Source organism: Falco peregrinus, chromosome 4 (genome assembly GCF_023634155.1).
Source record: "Falco peregrinus isolate bFalPer1 chromosome 4, bFalPer1.pri, whole genome shotgun sequence".
In the NCBI taxonomy this organism is placed as follows: domain Eukaryota; kingdom Metazoa; phylum Chordata; class Aves; order Falconiformes; family Falconidae; genus Falco; species Falco peregrinus.
This window is the reverse complement of record NC_073724.1, coordinates 96,858,067-96,881,050: the sequence shown is the minus strand read 5'-3', so window position 1 is coordinate 96,881,050 and position 22,984 is coordinate 96,858,067. Positions and strand designations below refer to the sequence as shown.

Genomic DNA, 22,984 nt, shown 5'->3' with positions numbered 1-22,984 from the left:
GTCCATTACATTTGGGGGCATGAAAGGGAAGGATATGGGGAGGGAGGGAGGAAGAATAGAAATCCTGGGTGCTGGAAGCCAAAGTGAGGCTGTACTCACAGCTCCTTTAATTACCAAGAGTGAAGAGTGTCAGATCCAGATTTGGAGGATCAGCCTCCTGTCTTGACATCAGTGACACTCAGGAGAAACAGGTAGAACAGCAAATCAAGGCTCTGAAGCCTGAATTTGAATCATGACACAGTACAGCTCCTAGTGCCAGGGGAACTTAATTTTCATCGTGGTCCTTTGTCATTTGGTTCAATACAAATGCTAATAAATAAAACTCCAATTTCTGTTCTTCCTTAATAAATAAACCTCAAACATATTGGACCACATCAATCAAAGTATTATTAAATACCTTTTAAAAATCAGTCATCTGAATTTTTCCTTCAGGATGGTCTTGTTTTCTAGTTTCATTTACTTTTTGTAATAGACCTTTCCTAAGTGTTCATTATCATAATTTATAGTTTTAATTAAAATGCAAAATGTATTTTTTCCTCTGAGTTTCTTCCATTATATTTTGATGGTACTTATATGTAAAGTAATTATACTTCAAGTAATTCTTTCATATATTCTACCCCCCACCCCCTTTTTTTTTTTCCTCCTTGGTGTTTTAAGAGAGCAAACTCATGCTGTTCTGTCTTGGTGTTGCTCAACTGCTGTGACATTTCCCCCACAACTTCTGAGTGTTTTAGATAGTTTCAAGCCAGTTTGAAAGATATATCTGAAAGATATATTAGAAAGAAATATCAGAGATCAAGCTAAAAAGTTTAATCAAAATTTGTGGCTGGGTAGACACAAGAGACTCAAATGACGGCCCACTATAACCTAAGGACGAGACACCAGCCCATACTGTTTCTGAGCAGCTGCCAACGAGCACATATGTGCTAACTGGCCAGGCAGAGAAACGATACCTATAGCTAAAGCCATGTTGTCTCTTGCCGGAATCATGGGGGGTTAGTGGACATTCTGGGGAAAAGGGAATTAGAGGAGACATGGGCAGGTGTGGACAAAATACTGAGAGCTGAAAACTGGAGGTAATGCAAGAATGCTGTGAGAGGACTGCAGTATGGTGGGAAAATACTGAGAGGTAGGGAATAGATTGGGGAGCAGGAGGTGCTGAAAGGGGTGAGCCAGGAGGAATTAGTTCTGCAGAATGCTGACGTGGTAATCTTAAGTCTGAAAAACACTTTGGAACAGTTCCTTAGTTTTCTGAGATAATCACCACGGAGTGATTAGGTGAATTCTGTAGAAACAGAAGGACAATAAATTTTCACATCCTACCTTGAGACACCTGATTTTATAAATGACATTTTTTCCATCATGAAGGGCACTTAGTCCCTGATCAAGGCACTGAAGAAAAATACATTGTGAGGGAGGTGATAGGTTATTCAATTCTTATTTTATGATTTTATAGGATTTGTGTCACTCATCCCACATGCAGTTATAATTTTTCATAAGGAGGAAAGGGGTTTCTCAACAGCTTCTGTTTAGGTGTCAGCTCTGCCAAGTTGCTTCTTGCAGAGCCTCAATGAATTCAGTGAACTTCATTAGAAGCCCATCTCTAGTGGCCAAGGATCAAGACAGGGAGGGAGTTAGTTCCTTTCTGAATGTCAGCCAGGGGGAAAAGTAGTGGGTTAGGAACAGTCACATTAAAGAAAACAATTATTTTGTGGGGCAAAATTGTAGGACATAAATACATCATTAAAAATCTTTTCCGGAGGAAAAAAAAATCATTAAGTGTGAAGAAGTCAACTAAAATTAGTTTAACAGACAGCATATTTTTTTTTTTTTAAGTTTTGAATTGGCCAAAGTTAAAAAGGAGGTGGGAGTAGGTTTTCAGTATGCTGTTGAAATCAGATATATTGCACTTGGTGACTAGATAAAACTAGCTGCAGGTATTATTTATAGTATATGTACGTTGTTCAGTTTTAATGTTTTGTATCAGCTGTTTCAAGAGGGCTTGTGAGTTGCAGCATTTCAATTGTAAGAAGCCTGTCAAAATGACATAAGGAACCTGATGATATCAACAAATAAATCTCCTTGTGTAAATTTTTGGTAGTGAGAGAGATGAGCAAAGGGGCACATTTTTCTTTTCATTGTCTAAGGTCTCTTAAATGCCCTTAATCAGATGGGATCTCCCTCTGGAGCTCTTCAAAGACATCAATGTCTTTTCCTCTGACTGTATAAGGAATAGATGTGCTTCACTTGACAGCTGCTTTATCTATAATGTGGAAACTGGTTATGTTCCCTAACACCAGATCCAGATAATATTCTGCTGCTGTCTTAACTCTGTTGAGGCAGGACTGGGAGTGCACCATCTCCACTCCCTCGTCTTCTTCCCACATCCCTAGTTTCACTGGGAGGAAGATTAAACTACGAGAGCAGCAAGCCTACTCCACCAGGCCCAGTGGATGATCAGGAATCATAGATATCTATCTAAATTAAATATAAACATCTAAATTTTAAATTAAAATTATTTGCCTGAAATACAGCGATCAAGTTTCACTCCTCCCTCCCTGAGAAAACCAGCAAAATCTTTCAACCTGAAGAACATAGTCCTAAAGTTTTGAATGGGCCACAGGCTCTACCAATGACACTTCTTGCAAGTCACCTCTATGTGTTCCTGGGGGTTTTTTTCACCACCCTTTGGTAAACTGAGATACATGTTCCTGCTACCTGCCTATGCTAAAAGGCACAGTATCAGGTGTGCTGCTATACTATGATAATCTGCTGTAGTTTATGCTTTCTTTTTCCTCTAAATGATACAAATACCCATGACAAATGCAGCATTTAAGAAGCTGAAGGAATTTGGTAGAAATTAAATGCTGAATTTAAAATCATCACCTAATGCATAAGAACAGTCATCTGTCTGTGCATGTATATGTTCCTTAATCCCTTATTGATTTATATAGTATGTACTTTGTCTTACATTTCTAATTGTTAATGCTAGTTATCAACTTTTTTTTTTTTTTTTTCCACAGTTTTAACTACATTTCTTCTTTCAGGGATCAGAAACAGACATAAATACCATGTGAGTGATAAAAACAACTTTCAGAAACTTAACTGTTCATGGTATTTGTAGCTATTAATGGTATTTGTAAACAGCTGAAGCCCTGTCTTGCTAGAATAAAAAAAAGTAATGGTGAAGTATGTGGAAATGTATTATTACTGCTTTAATACTGACATGTGTATTTTGCTCCCCTTGGACATCTTGCTTTATGAAGACTCATGGTTTTTTAATCATGAACAGAAACAGAATAGTGCTTATGGACTTTAGCATGTCAGTTTTAGCTTGGGAAAAAGATAACTGTTAAAAACCATAAAACACATTCTGTTAAACAAGTCAGTTTGATCTCAATTTTGAAGAAAAGTTCCTTTGATAAAATAGCCTTAGGCATCATTCTTGGAGGAAAATAATAGTTTCTGTATCCCCAGAGCATGTAAACATATTGCTTATACCACATAAATATTTTTGTATAACACAAAGTTTGGAAAATGTGGCCTAGAGCTCAAAAAATCTGTCTTCTGTAAGAGTATGGTGGTCACTAAATAGCAGCAACTACTGTTACCAGAACCTTAAGGTTCAGGCATGTTCCCTGTTCCTTGCCCCAGATATCTTCTGCTGGGATGAGAGGGGTTGAGAGAGAAGTGATCTGTAGCAGCTACTTCTATAAAACTACAGGAGTTTTGCAAAATCTTCAAGACACAAATGTACTAAAGATGGTCTGAGGCAGGTGAAGCTGTAAGCTTGAGCCTGTCACACAGTTTCACTTACCAAGCGGAGGTTTAGCCTAACCATTATTGACTCCCGGTTCTAATATACATTTTGAGTACTTTAGCATTATTTGCACTTGCCTGACTCTTTGTGAAGTACCACAACTGAAAAGCATTTGAAAATTCTGTTTATCTATCTTTATTAAGGTATTCATTAAGCGTTCTTTATATTTAGAAAAGTAATTGTTATTAAAAAGATGAGGAAAACATTATTGTTTGGAATTACTAAGAGAATTATAAGGAAAAAAATAACCCTGCTGTGGGATGATTATCAGCAGTGATGTCTTCTATTCACAAATATATTTCAGTTCCATGTGATATGAAATATTTTAGCAAAACCCCATCAACCACAATAATCCAAATAAAAAGATCTATTGACATAACTCTGGCAAATAACTGAAACCAAACAATTCATAGCCTAATTCAAGGTGTCTAGGATTTCAGCTTGTTCCTCCAACTATGTACCTCAAACAAGGTGTAAAAAGTGTATTTTGAAATGCAAGAGGCTTAACAATAGCAATAAAAAGCAAAGTCTTCCTAGCAAAATGTAGTATGATGTAGAATTGCAAGATCTGCAGGTTTAAGAGGCATATCTAGATATCCTTACAGAAACGGCTTTATGTGCTGCATTAGCAGTCGAGCTATGTCCAGACATTCTGGGATAAAACTTGGAAGGATCATAGTTTGTATTTTAATAGTTTGTCTTAATGTAACACTTGATGAACTTAAAAAAGTGACAAGCTCTTCCAGTTGCTCTCCAATCCTGCTCACCTCTGTATAGTCCTGTTGTGCTATTGCCACCTTTTTTAAACAAAACAAGGAAAACCAACCAAACAAAAAAAAAGCCAAACCAACAAAACCTGAGGGGAAATGGGCTAGGGCACACTTAGAGAGAGAATGTGCAAAAACTGATCAATATATAGTTCAGCCCTGCTGGCAGAAAACTGGGTAGACAATGTAGAAACCTAGTTGCAGCCTAGTTGCAACCCACCCAATATATGTTTAAATTTGAAAGTTAAAATGCCAAAGTGATAGCAATTTCATTTGGAATACAAGTGATGTATTTATTTTCTTTCAATTTAACTGATATTTGTCAATTAATCAAACTTTAAATATTTTTCAAAGACAGCTTAATTTTGACAACCTTCCTCTGGGGAAAATACCTTTACTTGCCAGTTAAGCTATCCAAGCTCCTTAGTAGCCCACCTAGCAAGCTGCTGGAGGCTCCTGACACATCAGACCCAGGCTAAGGAATTATTCACTGTCATGGAGAATTCTGAATCTTTGGGGAGCTTTTTTCTGAACTGGAGTAACCTGAAATTTAAAAATAATTACTCCCTTTGCAAAACTGAATGCTTTTATTTGCCACGCCACGCTGTACCTAGAGGGTTTTTTGGGGTATATACTGCTAATTTGAAATAGGATGCATAAACTAAATTTTCCTTCTTAATTTTGTCCAGTTTTCAACCTCATACTTGCTGCTCCTACACATTCATTTTAATTTGTATTGGTATTAAATGCTGTGTGTCCTGAGCTGCTTGTGTGACTACTCCTTAGCATTTGCAACCATTTGGACACAATTTCCAAATAAGAAAAGAACACCCATCAAGAAGGTCTAGTCTTTTTTTAACCTAGCTATCTGCATTCCGTTTAATGCAATTTAAACTTATCTTCTTAAGAACTTTATACAAAGTTTAGAGTTTGCTGCTTTTGTTCATGGTAAATTCTTTTATTTAAAGAAGTTTTATAAGACAGCATTGAAGTGGCAATTTTAGTTTGCTATCCGTCATTCACAGCCAAAATGCAGGCTTTGTCATGTCTGAAAAGTTTGGTTTCAAAAGCATTTTCTGAACCTGTATATTGCACTTTTGCCTTTATTTCAGAAAAAAACTGAGTTCGTCCCTGCATGTTTGAAATACTGGGGGTTTCCCACTAAGGCTTTTTAAACCTGTTTCTCTGGTTTAGCATTCCTTTTATTTTTTTCTTTCTTTTTTTTAATTCTTTTTTTTTATTTACCTCAGTGGCATTAAGTGTTCTCCAAGATAAAACCGTTAAATCCTTACAAGGCTTAGACAAAGCAAGATAGCACATTATCTGTACTATACAAAACAGAAAATGGACAGCTATCTTTATAGCCCTATGGCGTAAGAGATACATGACAGTATTGCAACTTTTATTGTTAAAAAACAAAACAGTCCGTGGAATATTTTGTGTTCCAAGGGAAATCATCTTTACTTTAATAATTTTTCGTCTCCCAAACATGATCTTTTCCCATATATCTGTATCTACAGTTATCTGTAATATCATAGTAAACTCTGATAACACAGCAGATGAAAGTACATCTTGAGGTGATCTCAGAGTCTAGATCCTTAGTTGCACTAATACCTGGTGCTCTGCTTTCTCTCAGTACAGGCACTGATCTTGGTCAGACACATTGTTAATAAAAGCAGTATGTATAATCTTTCGTCTAGTTACTGGCTTTGCGTACTTTTGGTCTTGATGTATGTATTATAGATTGAAAGACATACAAGTTGTAGTGTTATATTCTGTTTTTTCTTGGCAAGTTTAGCAGCTTTTTTGACATTTTAATTTAACTAAATCCATCCCCAGACTAACTGCAAAGGCTTTTGTTGCCACTGTGCAAAACCATCACTACATAGTTACTGAAATTTCACCATTATACTGTTTGAATAGGAACAATAATTACTAACTGCAAAACTTACAGTAGGTTATATACCATATCATTAACTACTTCATCACAAAGATTAGATTAAGGCCAGACAATGTTTCTCTGAATCTACAGTACAAATAAGCTGTTAAATCTTTGACACTAAAACATTACCTATTCTAGACCCAATTTTTGAAGCATTGGATTGAAAGTCTAAATGCAAGAGAATTTCAGTATCCATAGAAAGCACAGAAAAAGAGAGCCCAGTAATAAAATCCAAAAGCCTAGTGAGGTTTTACTGAAGTTAATTTCTGGAAGAAAAATTTTTCAAATGCCGGTGCTGGCCTCAATGTCCTGTCCATTTTATTTCTGGAGAGCTCCAAGCTAATTCAGACGAGGTTTCCCTTTGCTGCACTGCAGAAGTCTTAGCTCTGAGATAATTCAAAGCTGGGGAAGACTTTTAGTTTGAACAAAAACTTGGATAGGTAAGAGCAGTCTATTTTAATTTTTATTACAATTTAAAATACTCCGTAGCTGGGGTGATTGTTAAGGAAAGTCTTGAGGGTGATGACATTCTCTCCTACAGAAAATGACTACTCAAGAATTTCATAAAATGAAATCTCAGATCCATCATCCTAAAATTTCTATGAAGTTCACTACATTTTTAGAAAGTTTTTTAGTTTCTCTGAATTTGTTTCAAACATGGACCTCTGTGTTCACACAGATTGCTGGTTATGTTATAGCTGGTGATGTGGCAGTACCACAATGATCATAGATCCCCGGGCACGTCAAATGGTATGATAGTCTGTGGTCCCAGGGTACTACCAAGGAAATATGTCCATTGCAATATCAAGCTAGCATTACTTTTTGGAATTTCACATAAAGAAGGACAGAGGGATCCTAGGTATATCACTAGAATCTGATCTTAACTGGGTGCATGTTACCTAGGAATAATTTTCAAAAGCACCTAAATGCTTTATAGGAAATGCCAAAAACTTTCAGTGGGACTTTTATGCATGTGAAGAAATCTTTAAATAGTTTTTTCTTACTCCTGCTCAAGAACGTTGCCATATTATGAAATATACTTTGCAAGGTTGTTAATTCAGTAACACTCGGTTTCCTTCTCTTTTTGGTTGGGTTTTTTTGGTGGTGTTTTTTTGTGGGTTTTTTTGGCTGTACTGAGGTTCTATTGCTGGACTTGAAAAACATACCAAATCCTCACTTATCAGCCAAACAAGCCTGAAAATGCAACCCAGCCTGGTTCCCTCACCTTTTGCGCAAGTTTCCAGTCTCACCAGTTGTTCTGTTTACTGCCTATCCCACAGTTTATCCAGAATCTCCATCTGCACCTTGAAGGAATATCTTAATTTCAGTGGTAAACAGATTAACAGATGTCTACGTGTTTCTTCTGGTTCCCCCCACCTAAGGCCCAGTCTGTAATTCTCACAGGTGCCTATTCGCGTGCTCCGACAGAGGAATGTAGTTCATCAGAGCCTTGACTTAGACAGGGCTTATTTTCTGTTGACTTTCGCTCTACTTCTGTGGAGATAGGTGAAACACTTGAATGGTCTCACATTGCACAGGTTCCAGATAGTTTCAAATATTTGTAAAGAAGAATCTTGATATACCTCTTTTATTTTATGGGTTTAGTGTGACCATAAACACATAATCTGTTTTGTTTTCTGGCAAGAGCAATAGTAATATTGCTGTTTCCTGAGGTGGCCATATGATTCTGAAGTATTCAAATACACAAGAAATAAAGGAGTCAATATCTGAAAAAATCATAACCCAAATTACATATGATAAATACTCCCCCCTTTTAGTATAGTACATCAATTGTGTGAAGTATTTATTGTCCTGAAGCTTTAAAGATAAATATAAACCACACACTAATACTAATGAACAGGCTAAAGCAGGAGCTCCCAAAATTTTCTACAGGGGGCCTCTTAATGTGTATGTGTGGGACCACGATGAGGCTGTGCAACAAAATTTGCTGGCAGCACAGTATCTTCTCAGTAGGATAGCTACAGCTAGATGGGCAGCATAAAACCTTTGTCAGACACAAATAGCAGACAGTCACACTGTGCAAACTGCTAGCCTGAAATAAAGAGCTTTCATAATATTATGCAAACTACTTAAGGGCAAAAGTTCTACACATTAACTTGAACGGCCTGAGGGTTTCAGACTGTACAATGTAACTCAATAATCTCACTTTCTGTAATTTCATATTATCTATTTCAGCACCAAACTGAAATGTACTTTATACATTTTCTGAAGGAGTTTGAAAGTCAAGATAAATTTGACTAATTATCTGATTTTCTTCATTAGTTTGTTCTGGAATTTTAATTTTTTCAGAATCTCACTATGTAGGTAATACATACCATATCCTGTACATTTCTGGAGAGTGATGGTATTCTGCACCACAAATCATTTCCAACTGCATGAAGGGTCAACTGCAAAAAAAGCCCTCTGAATTTTTTCAGTGTTAGTCCACCCATCACATGTAGGTTTGTTTAGCAGCTTTGCTTTTGAAAAAGGACAGATTCTGTCCCCTTATATTACAACTTTTTTTCCAGGAGGATTTTGGCAAAGCCCAAGCTGTGACTGCTGAAAATAGTTTACAGGATATTTTTTTACAAAGCAAGAGTACGTATGTTTTCTCCATTCTCAACCCAGCAGCCATCAATGCTTGCTGAAGACAGTCTTGTGATTTGGAAGACAGGTATCTGCTGATGCAAGAAAGTGCATCTTTTCTGGGGGCATATACATTTTTATTTTTTAATTATCTATTAATGAACAATGAATCATGTATGTTTATTAAAACATGCAATCAGCATGCAAGTATACTGAAGAGATAAAGGACAGTAATTTTGATAGTATCTACATGTTTTCTTACATGATTCCAATATACTAATTCTCTTCAATATGACCTTTCAGCATATCCTTAAGTTACCGTTCCTGTTATAACTTTACTGTTATTTTCCAAAGTTCCCATAATTTTGAAGCAGATACAGCCGTGTAGCTGATTTCCACTGAAATAAGAGGGAAATATGTACTTCTCTCTCCATTCACAATAAGTAGTACACAACAAATGCCATATCCTCATGGGAAATGGTTACATTATTAGGAATACTGAGATCAGAGAAAAATGTACTCTATACAAAATACTATTTTCATCACTAGTCCCTCAAATTTGTGAAATTAATAAAAGATTCTTTCTCTTAACTTAATAATTCAAGTCCCTAAGCCAGCATTTATCCGACATTATTATTAAAAGCTGATTGTTTTTATGTATTGACTGATAATAATGCATCATTGCTAAAGTAATCAGCCATTCTCCAACTGCTTTTCCAAGCAGGCAGAAAGCAAGCATAAATGCTAGAAACTTTGCAAAGTTCAGCTCACCGTGTCTCCATCTATCAGCTCTAGAGAATATGTATAATGTTGAAACCCAGAAAGTGCAACTCTCCCAGACACACAAAGGAAGTTAGAATGTACAAAGCTCAGTGCATCATTCCTGTCTTAGACAAGTAATTTTCCATTTTCCTCCCCTTAACTTCCTATTCTGTTCTCCCTGGGTATTGTTATTTCAGCATGTGGCTCTCCTACCTGCGTAGACATCCCATGTCTGCAGAAGATGAATGAAAAGGAGATGGTAATAAGAACCATATCAATCCTTATGAAGAAGTCATCATTCTCCTCCTCTAGTTTTGGAGTCTCAGTTTCATAGGGTAAAGAGATGAACAAACTTTAAAAGTATGGGAGGAATGGGAGAAAGAATTTGTGCTTCACTCTAATATGTTCTTTACTAGTTTTGCTCTTGTACAACTGAATTAGAGAAGAAACAATTGCCGGGCAATTTTCAGATAGCTTAAATTCCACCTAAGTTCCCATGCCTCATTAATGAAAACAGCGAAGTACATCTCGGAAAAGTGCTTCAGAGTGGCTAAGCAAGGCACGGAGCAGGAATACAAGAGGTACAAGGATTTAGCAGAGTTTAGGCTGTCCAAACAAGGGTAAGAAGCTTACTGTGACAGGCCCAGTTACTGATCATAGTTGTGGGCTTGACTGCTGCTCTGCTTTGATCATTTAAATTGAATGAACTCAGTCTAATGTGAATAAAGCAAAATCACTGTCAAAGACGTCAAGCTTTCTGATTCCTTTCTCATTGGGTATGATTACTTGATTAAAATATTTACAAGCCACACAGAAGAATACATATCTTTTAAGGAATCATAATTAACCTCAAAGACTATGGCTTTTTGTGGATTTGTCTTCTCCTGCTTGTCTTATTTATCTTGTCTTGCTCTTTTGATGAACTTCTGGTGTTTGTGAAAAGAATGCAAACACAGGCCAGAAGCAGGCAAAATGTAGGACAGATGCTGTGGTAACTTCTGTATTACAGCTCAGCAAATCATTCCAGCCTGAATCTGAACTCTTGTGGTCTAAGCTGACACAATGATTATCAAACTTGTCACTCCATAATGACTTTATAATGAAGATAAAATTTACCTAACTGTAGTACAAAGGTGAAACAAGGAAACTAATGAAAGTAAGTGAATAATCAAGGAAAGAGAAACTGGAAGGCCAGGTCATCCACCTTCCTGCCAGTAAAGGACTGTTTTTCTCTAACCATTTCCAGAGTTCAGCTGCCTTAGCTTTAAATGTCAAAAGCGATGGAGCTCTCACAAGTCTCCTTTAGAACACTACCATTTTACTTGAAGATTTACTCACGGTGAAAGGTGATGGCACAGCTACCCCATTAACTCTACCCAGCGCTGCACACTGAGGCTGGCTCTGCTGGCACTGTACCGGCCACTCCCATGACTGCGCAACCTTCTCCAACAGACTTTGACTTTACAGTCTGAAGGCCAAATCCTGACAAAGATTTTCATTGTGAATACTACCGGAATTACCTGAATTATCTGTTTGGGACATCTTGTCTCTGTTGCTCCTAGGGAATGATATCTCACTCTTTGTTTGACCCAGCTGCACAAGGTAACATTCAATGCAAATATTAGACCATCAGCGTCGTTGTGCTTTGAACAACAAGCAGGTTTGGTTTACATCTTCCTAAACAGTATTGGAAGAGGTATGGCATGAGTATGGGTGCAGCCTGAGCCCTGGAAAAGCTTCCCAGGTTCCTGTATAAGGGCTAACAGATTTGATGCCCTGGACCTGACACACTGGACACCAGCTTACACAGCAGAGATGGCAGAGTGCAGGGGAAAACATATGAGAGAAGGTCCCTTAATGGATTCCTCCCGAATTAGGAAAGACTCTTGTTTCTTTAAGAAACAATTATTTTTTCTAGGATTCTTCTGGAAGTTACACCTATATGCAACACTTGCCAACCTTTAATCCTTCAACCTTTTCAGATATGTTTTAGAAAGAAGTGGCTGTGTTCCATCAAGCAGCAGCTCAGAGAAGAGGATTTACATGGAGACCCCTGAAGGTCCAGTGGGGAGAGATACCCAGTACATGGTCCTGGCGCAGACACTGGGAGGCTGCAGAGGGGCTGCTGGAGCACCTAGCATGTCCTGATGGTTACCTCTAAGTGGTTCCTTTCCAGTATGTGGGCTTCCTGGCTTGCCCCCCTCTCTCTGATACAACAGAGGAAGCTGTGGCAACTCACTTAGGTGCCCTAAAAAATGTCAACAGCAACAGAAACCTTTTTGGCTGTTATACTAGTTAATGTGGGCTCCCCAGAGAGATGCTTTGAAACTGTCCCAGAGAGGATTTCCAGTTCGCATGCCAAGACTATGCTTGCCTCTTTGCAGCTGCCAACAACATTAGTAGGTTTTATATACAGTCACTGAGGTGAAGGAAGATCCATGACAATTCACTTTGTCAAGGGTATGATTTCATAGGACTTCTTTTTGCCTAATATCTGTCAAAGAGTTTATATTTTTAACTTGACTGAACTGCTGCTCCTGGAAGTAACATATATTGTTTTGAGACTATGTAAGGATAAGATAAAATTACTGATGTAAAGTTGCATAGTAGCTCCTGGTTAAATATGGTTGTCAGCTGGGTCCTGCTCAGTACAGTTTAGAAGAAATGGCAATCTAAAGAAACGTTATGTTTCAGAAGCTATTCTGAATAATTTATTGCCACTGTATCCTGAGCTGGCTGCATGCACAGAGTATGTTGTTTGATATGAAGACTTGAAGTAAAACAAGCAAGGAAGAATGGCACAAGATACCACTTCAGAGTTGCTGAGAAAACCTCTGGACCGAACAGTCAGTCATAGAATCATGGAATCATTTAGGCTGGAAAAGACCCTTAAGATCATCATCAAGTCCAACAGTCAACCTAGCACTGCCACGTCTGTCACTAAACCATGTCCCTACATGCCACTCAATCCCCTCATCCAGATCATTGATAAAGAGATTAAACAGAACGGGCCCCAGCACTGAGCCCTGGGGAACACCACTTGTGACCAGCCAGCAGCTGGACATAACTCCATTCACCACCCACTCTCTGGGCTCAGCCAGCCAGCTTCTAACCCAGTGAAACAGGCCCATCCAAGCCATGAGCAGCCAGTTTCTCCAGTAGAATGCTGTGGGAAACGGTGTCAAAGGCTTTACTAAGGTCCAGGTAGACAACATCCACAGCCTTTCCCTCATCCACTAGGCAGATCACCTTGTCACAGAAGGAGATCAGGTTAGTCAAGCAGGACCTGCATATTAGAAGGACATGAGTGATGTAAAAAAGTTCCCATTCAAGACAGAAGGGACGCTTTGCAAAGAAGGTGGGCAGAGAAGACAAATCAATGAGGGTACAGAAATTCACTGGTGTGCTTAAGAAAGTGCTGTCTTAGCAATGATGTTACTTAGATCACCATCTGAAAATATGAAATAATATGAACAATATTTCAGACAAAAACCAAAAATAGGTTTGTTTTTAAATCTTCAAAATTTTGTTTCCCGATTTGAAATAAATGTTATTTTTAATATAAGAACTCTATGTGGGCATTAAAGGTACCACTGATTACAGGCTCCTGACAAGGAAAAAAAGGTCGCCAAATTTAGGTTTGATGGGAAAGCACAGGAAATATATATGGGACTTGGTCTAAGGGGGGAAACTCAGGGACCGTACTAATACATAAATTGAACAGAAGCATCATTTATCTTGTACCATTCAGAACAGGCGGATGCTGTACGCCTTTGGGAAAAAAAAAAAAAAAAAAAAAAAGCTTTTTTTGTTAATGGACACCATTGTATGAATTGTTTTCAGCAGTTTCTTCCACTTGTAACGGAGTTGGCAGCATACACAAGTTATATTTTTTCCATCTTCCCTCTACTTGTTTACTGTTCGGTGTACTTGGAGATTTGTCTCTGCTTATTAATTAGAATGAAACAGTAAGTTCAACAATTATCACTTAAATGTGTGTAACAACTATTTAAGAGGAGATTCAGACGTGGGTTTTGCCTAGTGGTGACTGCCTGCAAGGGCCAGTGAGCCCCAGCCTGGAGAAGGTGCGAGCCTTTCCTCCTTTCTACTCATAAAATAGGAGCTTTGCAGCCAGTACCAAGTACATTTAATTAGGAATGCCCCTGCAGGGTAGATCTTAATCAGTTTCCCTGTGAACTCTTGTAACAAGGATCTCGGTCAGAGTGCTGTGTGTGATAGTCTGTATCTGTATGGCCAAGGTGATTTGTTTGCTACGCTATTTTTAAGTCTAAGGTTTAGCATTAATGATTGCTTTTGATATTTTTACTCCATGCTGTCTTTACTTCGTTAATTCCTTTCCACTAGAAAGACGTTTTTCCACAGCCCCATTTCTAAATAATAGAAATAAGTAACTTGACAATGACATACGTTTGCTTCAACTAGAGTCATGGGAGGAGTTTTTAGTCTGAATAGTAACGCCTGACTACTGCTAAAATTTAAGAGACAAGATAATCCTTTTTTTTTTTTTTTTCATTCTTGAAGGTTGTCCTAGAATGATACATACTTATTTACATAGGGGAAAAAAAATCAAACCCAGGATTGCATCATTGCATCTGTCCAGTTTTTTAAATGTTTTGACACATTTACCGAGATTTACTAGGTAATTTCACATGCTTGTCTGGCAATTTGAAATCCATTATTTTGCACTACAAGCTCCATCCTTGAGTTTATTTTATGGCACAGACATAAAGTAAACTAAATGACAACAGCCCCTGGCCTGTCCCTTTTATCTGTGGGAATGACCTTCAGTAAAGAGAATCCAAGGGATGTTGCACATGTATTTTGATATATATTTATATTAATGGGAATGTTCCTGAGTAAATGAGGAAGCAAGAGTTGGCTTAGGGTAGAGTAACAATGCAGTTATTTAATAAACCATGTGTCACAAGAATTTTTCAGGGTCAGTATTGCATCAAAAGGTGCACTGATTTGGAACCATCTTTGGGCCTTAATTTTCTAATATGAGCTGCTGAGAAAAAATTTGTAAAAATCTGGCGTATTTCTCTGTGAGCTGATGGCTTTCCACAGTAAAGTCAGGATACGTATGAAATACAGCACAAAACTCCCACTCAGTTAAGGGCAGAATTAGTCCCCCCAAACTGGAGATAGATTAGTACTAAAGGAAAGAAGTAATTAAGTATTGTATACCATAATTGTAATGTTAAAATGAACATTATAGTCCAAATTCTACTTTCTTTCAGTTAATCAGATATCAATGAAGCAACTCTGTGTTATAAGTGCTAGAAGTAAAAGGAGAACTGGAAATAGAGGAAAAAAACACATTGGGTAAAAGACTAGGGCTCTACCCTGATTTTCAAGGCATAGAGCAGATTTACACGGAAAATAATTTTTAAAAGCTGGAGGAGGAGAAGAGAGAGGAAAGAAAGGTATGCCTGACCTGCACTTGAAGATTAATTTGTGCTGCAAGGTCAGGAACGTTGGAATTTTAAGGGTTTGTTTTGCCCACTATTTGGAGTCACTTCATATTTTTGTACTAGAGCTGAACTCCGATGACAAACATGTTTAGCTCCAGGCATTTGGTTTGTCACCAGCTGGAAGCAGGGAGAAAGCTTTGCTTATTCCTCGGACTAGTGAGAACTCACTTGGAAACCTGCTGTTCTTTCACTTCCAAAACCACAGCTAATTTACTCAACCTTTTTTTCTGGAAGTGTTATAGTTGGATGATTCTTATTACAGAGTGTTTTTCATTTTGTCCTGAATTTTCTTATGTTTTTGGACATTGGTCTGTAAAGCATCATGATGTGTACCAGTAGAGATACAAAAAAATCTATTTCTTTTATTCCCTTATAGACCAGATTGTAACCTGTTCTCTATATTATTTTAATGTAATAAGAATACAGAAAACACTGTTACTTAGCAGAAGCAGTGCTGTGGATTAGGTGGCACAGTGCTACAGTGCCACTACACTAAAAAAGGCCATTTTTCAGCACAAAGAAATATACTCTGCTCTCAGAGTAAACCTGAGTTCTATTCCTTTGGAACAGTCCACAGACTCAGGGAATATATGCTGTACGTGGTATGATATATGATATTGCAGGAGCAGGGGAGACTGAGCCAATGTTCCCATTTTAGAAAGGACAAACACAAAATCAAAGTTTGATGTTCAGGCTGATAGAAGAGCGGCCAATCTGAAGTAATATATTTGCCTAATGTAAAAATATAGTATACTTTTACTGTAGGTTTATATTCTTAATTATGTAATTCACATTAATTATCACTGTATAACAATTTGTGCAACTCCTTCTCCTCCTGTAACCAACCTTAAATTAAACCTCTTATTTAAAACACCCTTGGAACAAAAGAGTAGCCTGTATTACCTCCATCTCCATGTGTTTTTCTTCCTTGTCATGGGCCTTCAATTCCTTTTCGGAATGGTCACTGCAGTCTTCTAAATGACATATGTGTTGATATTTAGTAAGTTCGTGTTTAGCCTGCTTTCTTTGAGAAACATTCCTTCTTTGAAGACCACTGAAAAATGTCTCATACAGTGGCAGTTCTGTAAACAGATCATCATCATCATCTCTACCATCTGCTTCCTCTTCAGATGAAAAATTGTCTGCTTCCCCCGCCTCACAAATATGGAGTTTAGCATTAGCTTCATGTGATAAAAATTCGAAATCAGAAAATGTGATAGCACTTGGTTTGTGTTTTATGACTCTGATCTCATAACCCCTTTCTGGTTTCTTGTCTGAATTTTTTCCTGTAAAGACTGGCCATTCTGTGTGCAAGGGAAGGTTTGAAGGATCCTCCTTTGGCTTGTGCCTTGCAGAACAGACTAGTTCTTCACAAAGGTGCTTCATCTCAGACTGGCTGGTGGCACTGAAACAAGCTGAAGCTGTGCCAGGTTGCAAGGATGTCTCATTGTGGTCTAATGAGGATGACACAGACAGCAAACTCAAGTCAGGTTCTAGCAAAACATTCTGAAAATGAGATGGACTTGCCTGACTTTCTGTCTTTCTTTGGTATTCTTCATACTTTACTTCCTTTGGAGTCCCCAGGGACTTGGTAGATGCAAGATAAGGTGAGCCCTGTTCTTCATTGATGTTAGTTTCCATTCCAATAAGTTTCATCCATCAGAGATCAAAATTACTTCATTCTTGGTTTTCTTAAGACACGTAACTCCACATATGTAGCCAGGAAATTCCTTCTTATTTTTCCAAAACCATGGTTACACAATCATTATTAATGTCTTGATTCTCATAGAAAACATCTGAATCCTCTCAGCTCCTGAAAGAAAAAAAAAATCATTAATGGTAACATTATTGCATTGAAGTGCATCAGCAAATTAATCCTGAAACATGAAATTCCGGTATAAAATTTACTTATAGGTCTCTTAAAAATATTTGATGTATGCAGCTTAAATGAATTTAAGATATGAGAACCTTGATTTGTTTACCTTAGAGACTAGGAAAGACCTGGCAACTGCAGAAATGTTTTTTAAATATTGACTTTAAGTTGATTATTGACACAATGGTTCAGGATCATTCAAGGAGATTTTAGATATATGCTTGTTACCAAAACAGGCCTCTTCACTATCTTTTTATTGTCTGTTAAATCACTGAAAACTTTTACACTGTTCATATAAAGTTACTAAAACGGCATAGGAAAGAGCAAGGAACCAAAGTAATTAAGAGAAAAGAAAGAATATTGCAATACAGGTAGAATTTTCTCTCCCAGATTCTGTGAATTCCCAGTGCAGTGCAGCACCTGTCCATTTCCAATATATTTGCAAAGCAAAAACAGGAGGCTAAAAGTAACAGGAGAGTTTCAGTACTACATCAGTTGGCAATGTCTGGTTTAAATCAGTCTTAACTTCTGTGCTTACATCGAGGCTGTGTACCTCCAACGCATGGGAAGAAGGGAGCAGCTGAAGAACTGTTCTTGCATCACTGAATAGCTTACATTCACCCATATATGTAGTTTACTTTTGGTGGCAGACTGAATATTAGAGTATTTATTGTAATGAATAAACTCTCCTGTTACTTTTAGCCTCCTGTTTTTGCTTTGCAAATATATTGGAAATGGACAGGTGCTGCACTGCACTGGGAATTCACAGAATCTGGGAGAGAAAATTCTACCTGTACTGCAATATTCTTTCTTTTCTCTTAATTACTTTGGTTCCTTGCTCTTTCCTATGCCGTTTTAGTAACTTTATATGAACAGTGTAAAAGTTTTCAGTACTCCAACTGTGAGAGAATACAGCAGAACAGAAGCTTTTAAAAATAAAAAGAGAAGCTTAAGCCTTTGATGTATGTGGCAAACCTGTTGGTGATGAGGAAGACATGTAAGAAGGCAGCACTGTGACTGTCAAAGTGGGAAACAAGCAATGTAAGGTGCTGGCATGCGTCATGCCTCTCACTGCATGTGCCATAGATGGAGCAATGCACACCAGGTAGGCATATTGTAGTGCTGGTTAGCATATGTTTTAGTGTTACAATAGAAAGAATACTGTTACATATACAGAAAATTTGGATTTATTGTATTACCTTTGCCATTTGAACTGCAGCTGTAAAAGGTGTGAGCACGCAGGTACACAGTTTGGGTACACTTCCTCTCAGCTGTTGATAGCTGTTTAGAAATCAGACATTATTGTAAGCTGTCTAGCCTCCTGCTGGAGCCAGTGGAGAGAGAAAAATGCTTCCAGAAGGTAAATGCTTTCACTTATCTTGGATATCTATTTTGACATGGATGAGTCTCCCTCCTGGCATGACTGCCTTATTCAAAAACCATGGAGGATGCGCAGACAAACAAAGGCAAGAAGAGTCTCAGCCCCTATCTTTGTTATGCATTAATAATAGATTACATTGTCTACATGTGAATGAGAAACCTACTTTTGAAGCCCTTATTTTCTCAGAAGCTTCAAGTTAGCCATCTACATAGGAGTGACTTCACCTTCAGGAAAACTGAATGCTTTTGGTTCTCCCTAACATTACGTGAATTAAGTTAGCACAATGTCTCTGAAAAAGAAAACACATCCCCACATTTGTAGCGACTGATTGGAACAACTAACATCTCTCGTAGTATTTTGTACATTATGGCCACAGTGAAAAAGTCTCCTGACATTTCGGTGAATACTGTTATCTGTGCTTCACTACGAGCCGTAACCTTTGTTTTTCAGTGCCTGACACCCAGTACCCTGCAAGAAGGCATGCTGCTAGCACATGCTCCCACCACACAAAGCCAGGTGTAAGCCAAAAAAAGATTTGCCTTTTCTAGAATACTCCCCAAAAGGCAGCAAAAGAGCTTTAGCCTGGCTGCCCACACCAGCCTGTTGCCATGAGGTGAGAGGATGGTGTGTTCACCAGCCATTGCTGCTGGTGGCTGCCCTGTACTACCTATTGGTAGTTCCAGCAGGAGCAGCAATGCTCAGGTCTCCCCCACAGACCCTCTTTCCCCACCTCACCCCTTCCTATTGTCACTTTTCCCTCTCTGGCAGAAATTTTCGATCCTTGACCTGTTCCCTGGACCCTCTTTACTTCTGGTAATGCTGCCGAGCTGGCTCAGCTGTGATGACACCTGCAGGAATACACCTCTGTGTTCATAGGAACATCTTTGCTGTAACAAACCCAAAATACAGCAAAAAATGCTCCAAGAGAAGCTACAGAAATTTCGCAGTAGGCAAGCCTGGGATAAGTGAATTACATATTTTTCATTTCCAGTATTTTAGGATGATGATGGTGCTCTAAGACTCCAAAACGTGAATTATCACCCCTGAAAAAATTTGTATTTTTCATTATCTCTGGGTATTCCTAAAATCAATACCCAGCTTCTTTTAAAATTTTGCTAAGTTCTTTCTCTCAAATGAGCTTTGGTGTTTACAGGGTGTGGTGTAAATCTGTAATTTTTACAGTTCAATTACAAAAGGCATGAAAGAGTTTTTCTGTTTATTAGATTTGCTTACTCCGTTGCACTCTTATTTTTCCTCAGATGGGACTGGAACAAAGAAAATACGCAAAAGCAGGTTGGTTTTGTGGAAGTACAGCAAGAAATCTCTGAAGAGGAAGTGGTAGTAGAGAGTGTGATTTTACCCTTACTCATTCTGTGGAACATCTCTCTCTACTCAATCTAGCAGTGACTGGAAAAAAACCTCACACTTAGGCAAAATATCAAATTCCATATTTTATAAAGAGTTACACATAGACATTTATAGCTCCTAAAAATGCAGCGTTTTTGGCAAAGCTGTGGATTTGGAAATCCTGCCCATAGCAAAATGTGTAACTCAGAGAGGTCTGAACATTCAGAGCTAAATCTATACATGACTTAAAAGGCCTGTAACACAGCCCTGCAAAATAATATAATTGTCACCACAGTTCTGAATGTATGCATTTACAAATTCCAGAAAAAAAATATTTCTAGAAAAGTCTTCAAGGCTTTATAAATAGGGAAATTATTTTCATATGCATATGTAATTCTAAATACATACTGTAGCATTAGATCTACTGGTAGGTGCTAGTGTAGGTAAAGATGTTGAATAATAAAAGTCTCTTGGGCATATATGTGTTTTTTCCAACTAAAAAGGGAAATGTAAGGCTGCCACAGCTGTCTAATCAAAACTGACCCCAAAACAGCTTAAGTAAGAGCACAAAAAAAGCAACACAGGATTTTTTTTTTCAAGCTAAAATGTTACATGCATGTGAAACAACTTCAGCTTTTTACACACATGAGTTTAAAACTTACAACCCACATTTTATTTATTAAGGAAAGCTCCTTACAAATCAGCAATAAATTAATACAGATTTGTGATACAGCTAGTGAAATGCTCTGGCAGGAAAATTCTCATGTGGTCTGGCACAAGCAAATGTGTATACACAGACTCAAATTTTTGTGTATCATGCGCTTTTGGCTTGATTTCCATTTGCCCAGACAACCAAAATTTGTATTAAAACTCATCGAGTTTTACATAAAGATCGCACAAAAAGTACATATTAGGCATAACCATCAAATAGGAGTATTTTACAGAGACTTTTATATTCATAGGCTCATTTCTATTTTCTTGAGTCAATAAAAGGCTAATTGTTTTCTGGGGCAAATGATTATGCTTTATTTCATTGGGTTACTACAACAACAAGTCACCTAAACTAGATTTTCAAACATTGCTTAAATTAGTGCATTTCAATACCCATTATGTATTTTCGCATTACAGAGCATGTGAATGTGTGGAATTTTCTTACTTTAAATTCGATTTGAACTTGAACTGACATAATAAACTAGCAAACCAAGTCCGGATCTTGGCTGGAACAGTACACCACTCATCTAAAATAATGAGTTTTTTACTCTTCAGCCCCTAATGCATTTGTCTCCCTTTCACAATGACTTTGCTTAGTATTTCCCATTGACTTAAACAATCTTCCCCTGAAAAATTAAGCAAACGAGCCAAGAGAATGTGAGACACATAGACTAAAAGCAAATTAGGAGATTAGGATTTTTTTTTTCCTGATGATAATTTTACCTGGTTTGCAAGGTAACCCCATATTTTTCAATTCAGTTAATTTCCATAAGCGTAACAACAGGAGCCAAGTTAGTAGCCAAAAGATCCTCCAAGCGTTGGGGCAGAACAGAAAAAGAAGTGAGCAGTTTCTTAAGAAAAAGCATTTCAGCTTGCTTGCTGCACAAGAACTCTGTCAACAGAAGTATGTGTGAGAATCCCTGGGGCGAAAACAGCCTTCTGCAAGCACTGGCCAAATTATTCACAGAAAAAGACAGAAAAAAAGGAGAGAGGAAAGGAAAAAAATAAAAAGAGAGAGAGAGCATGCTTCACAGGAACACCAGGCACTTCTAAAAATATAGTGTGACCTCATTCCTCACATTATGCCAGACCTTAACATTGTGCTTTGCTTTATCACCTGGAGCACCTGGAGTCAGGTTCTCACTGCACACACAATCGAGTTTGGATGCTGTCAGGTTTTGAAAAGGTAGGCTGTGAAATGCCTTTTGATGTAGTATAAAGCCAGTATAAAGGAACACCAAAATTAGCTTTCCCTGTCAGTTGCAAATTCTAATTATTCTTTGCCTATGTTTCTTCAAGACCTACATTTGCTGCCAAAGCTTCACAGGTCTTCCCTTTTATATATATGAATAGGATCATAGCTTGCAGACAGACTTCTACGTATGCTGCGAAGTGGAGCTGTAGTGTATGTTACTGAACATTTGGGGTTCTGAGTGCGATTATATAAATCAGTTATTTGCAAGTGTAGCGTGGAAAGGAAAAGGTTGAATTGTCACTGGAAATACGGGGTGAGAAGACTCTGAGTTATAGTTTAATTTTGGAAGCATTTTTCTCTTTTGCTTCTGATTAGAGCAAACAGCAAAAATGCAAAAGCTGTAGTACCCTTCTACTCATGTAATGGATCCTGCCTGCTAGTAACAGTAGGTTACATTTTTCACCTTGAGATATCCAGGCACGGATATTTGGCGCAGATGCTGCCAAATCTATGTCCCTCCTGACTCATTTCAGTGAGTGAGGGAGGCGGCACTTGGATGGTGATTTCTCTTATACTTCATGCACCTGATTGCCTTCACTGAAGTTATTAGTCAGCAAAGATTTTGGCATATTTATGAATAAGTCACTCAGCAAATGAAGCCACATCTTGAGGCAACCATTTTATAGGAATTACTTTATATGACAGTTTAGGGAGGCTTGTCTCAACTTCGAAGTGTTTATTATCCCAGGACAGCTGTACTACCAAGCCTGTCCTTCAGCTTTGCTGCGTATGGCCCCACCTCCGCTGTGGCAGAAGCTCATTTTACATTGCCAAGGAAAGTAAAATATCTTCTCAAATGCAATAAACTACAATGATAAAGAGACACTTTGCTAATTCAACTGTGCTTCCATTCACATTTGTCTTAGGTGCAACTGTTGGTCACAGATGTGCTGTTTGCAATTTATTTACAGCTGGACCTACTTGCAACACACAGGAGGGAAACACTCTGCTCCAGGAAGAATCATTCACACATTTTGTGCCATTAGCTGAGCCTGAGGTTGTTTAATCCAGGCAGGGTCCTAACCGAATCCTGCCAGTGTGC

The 22,984-nt window shown here is 38.0% G+C and overlaps 1 protein-coding gene across 1 annotated transcript in view; it reads right to left on the bottom strand.

Moving 5' to 3' along the window:
- The window catches only part of STARD13 (StAR related lipid transfer domain containing 13), a 297,105-nt gene that overhangs the window by 233,719 nt on the left and 40,402 nt on the right, over positions 1 to 22,984 (bottom strand). Inside the window, exon 2 of the mRNA XM_013302212.3 lies at positions 16,279 to 17,188. Coding sequence (XP_013157666.2) covers positions 16,279 to 17,031 — 753 coding nt within the window. The 5' untranslated portion in view covers positions 17,032 to 17,188. The remainder of the gene's footprint in view (positions 1 to 16,278; positions 17,189 to 22,984) is intronic.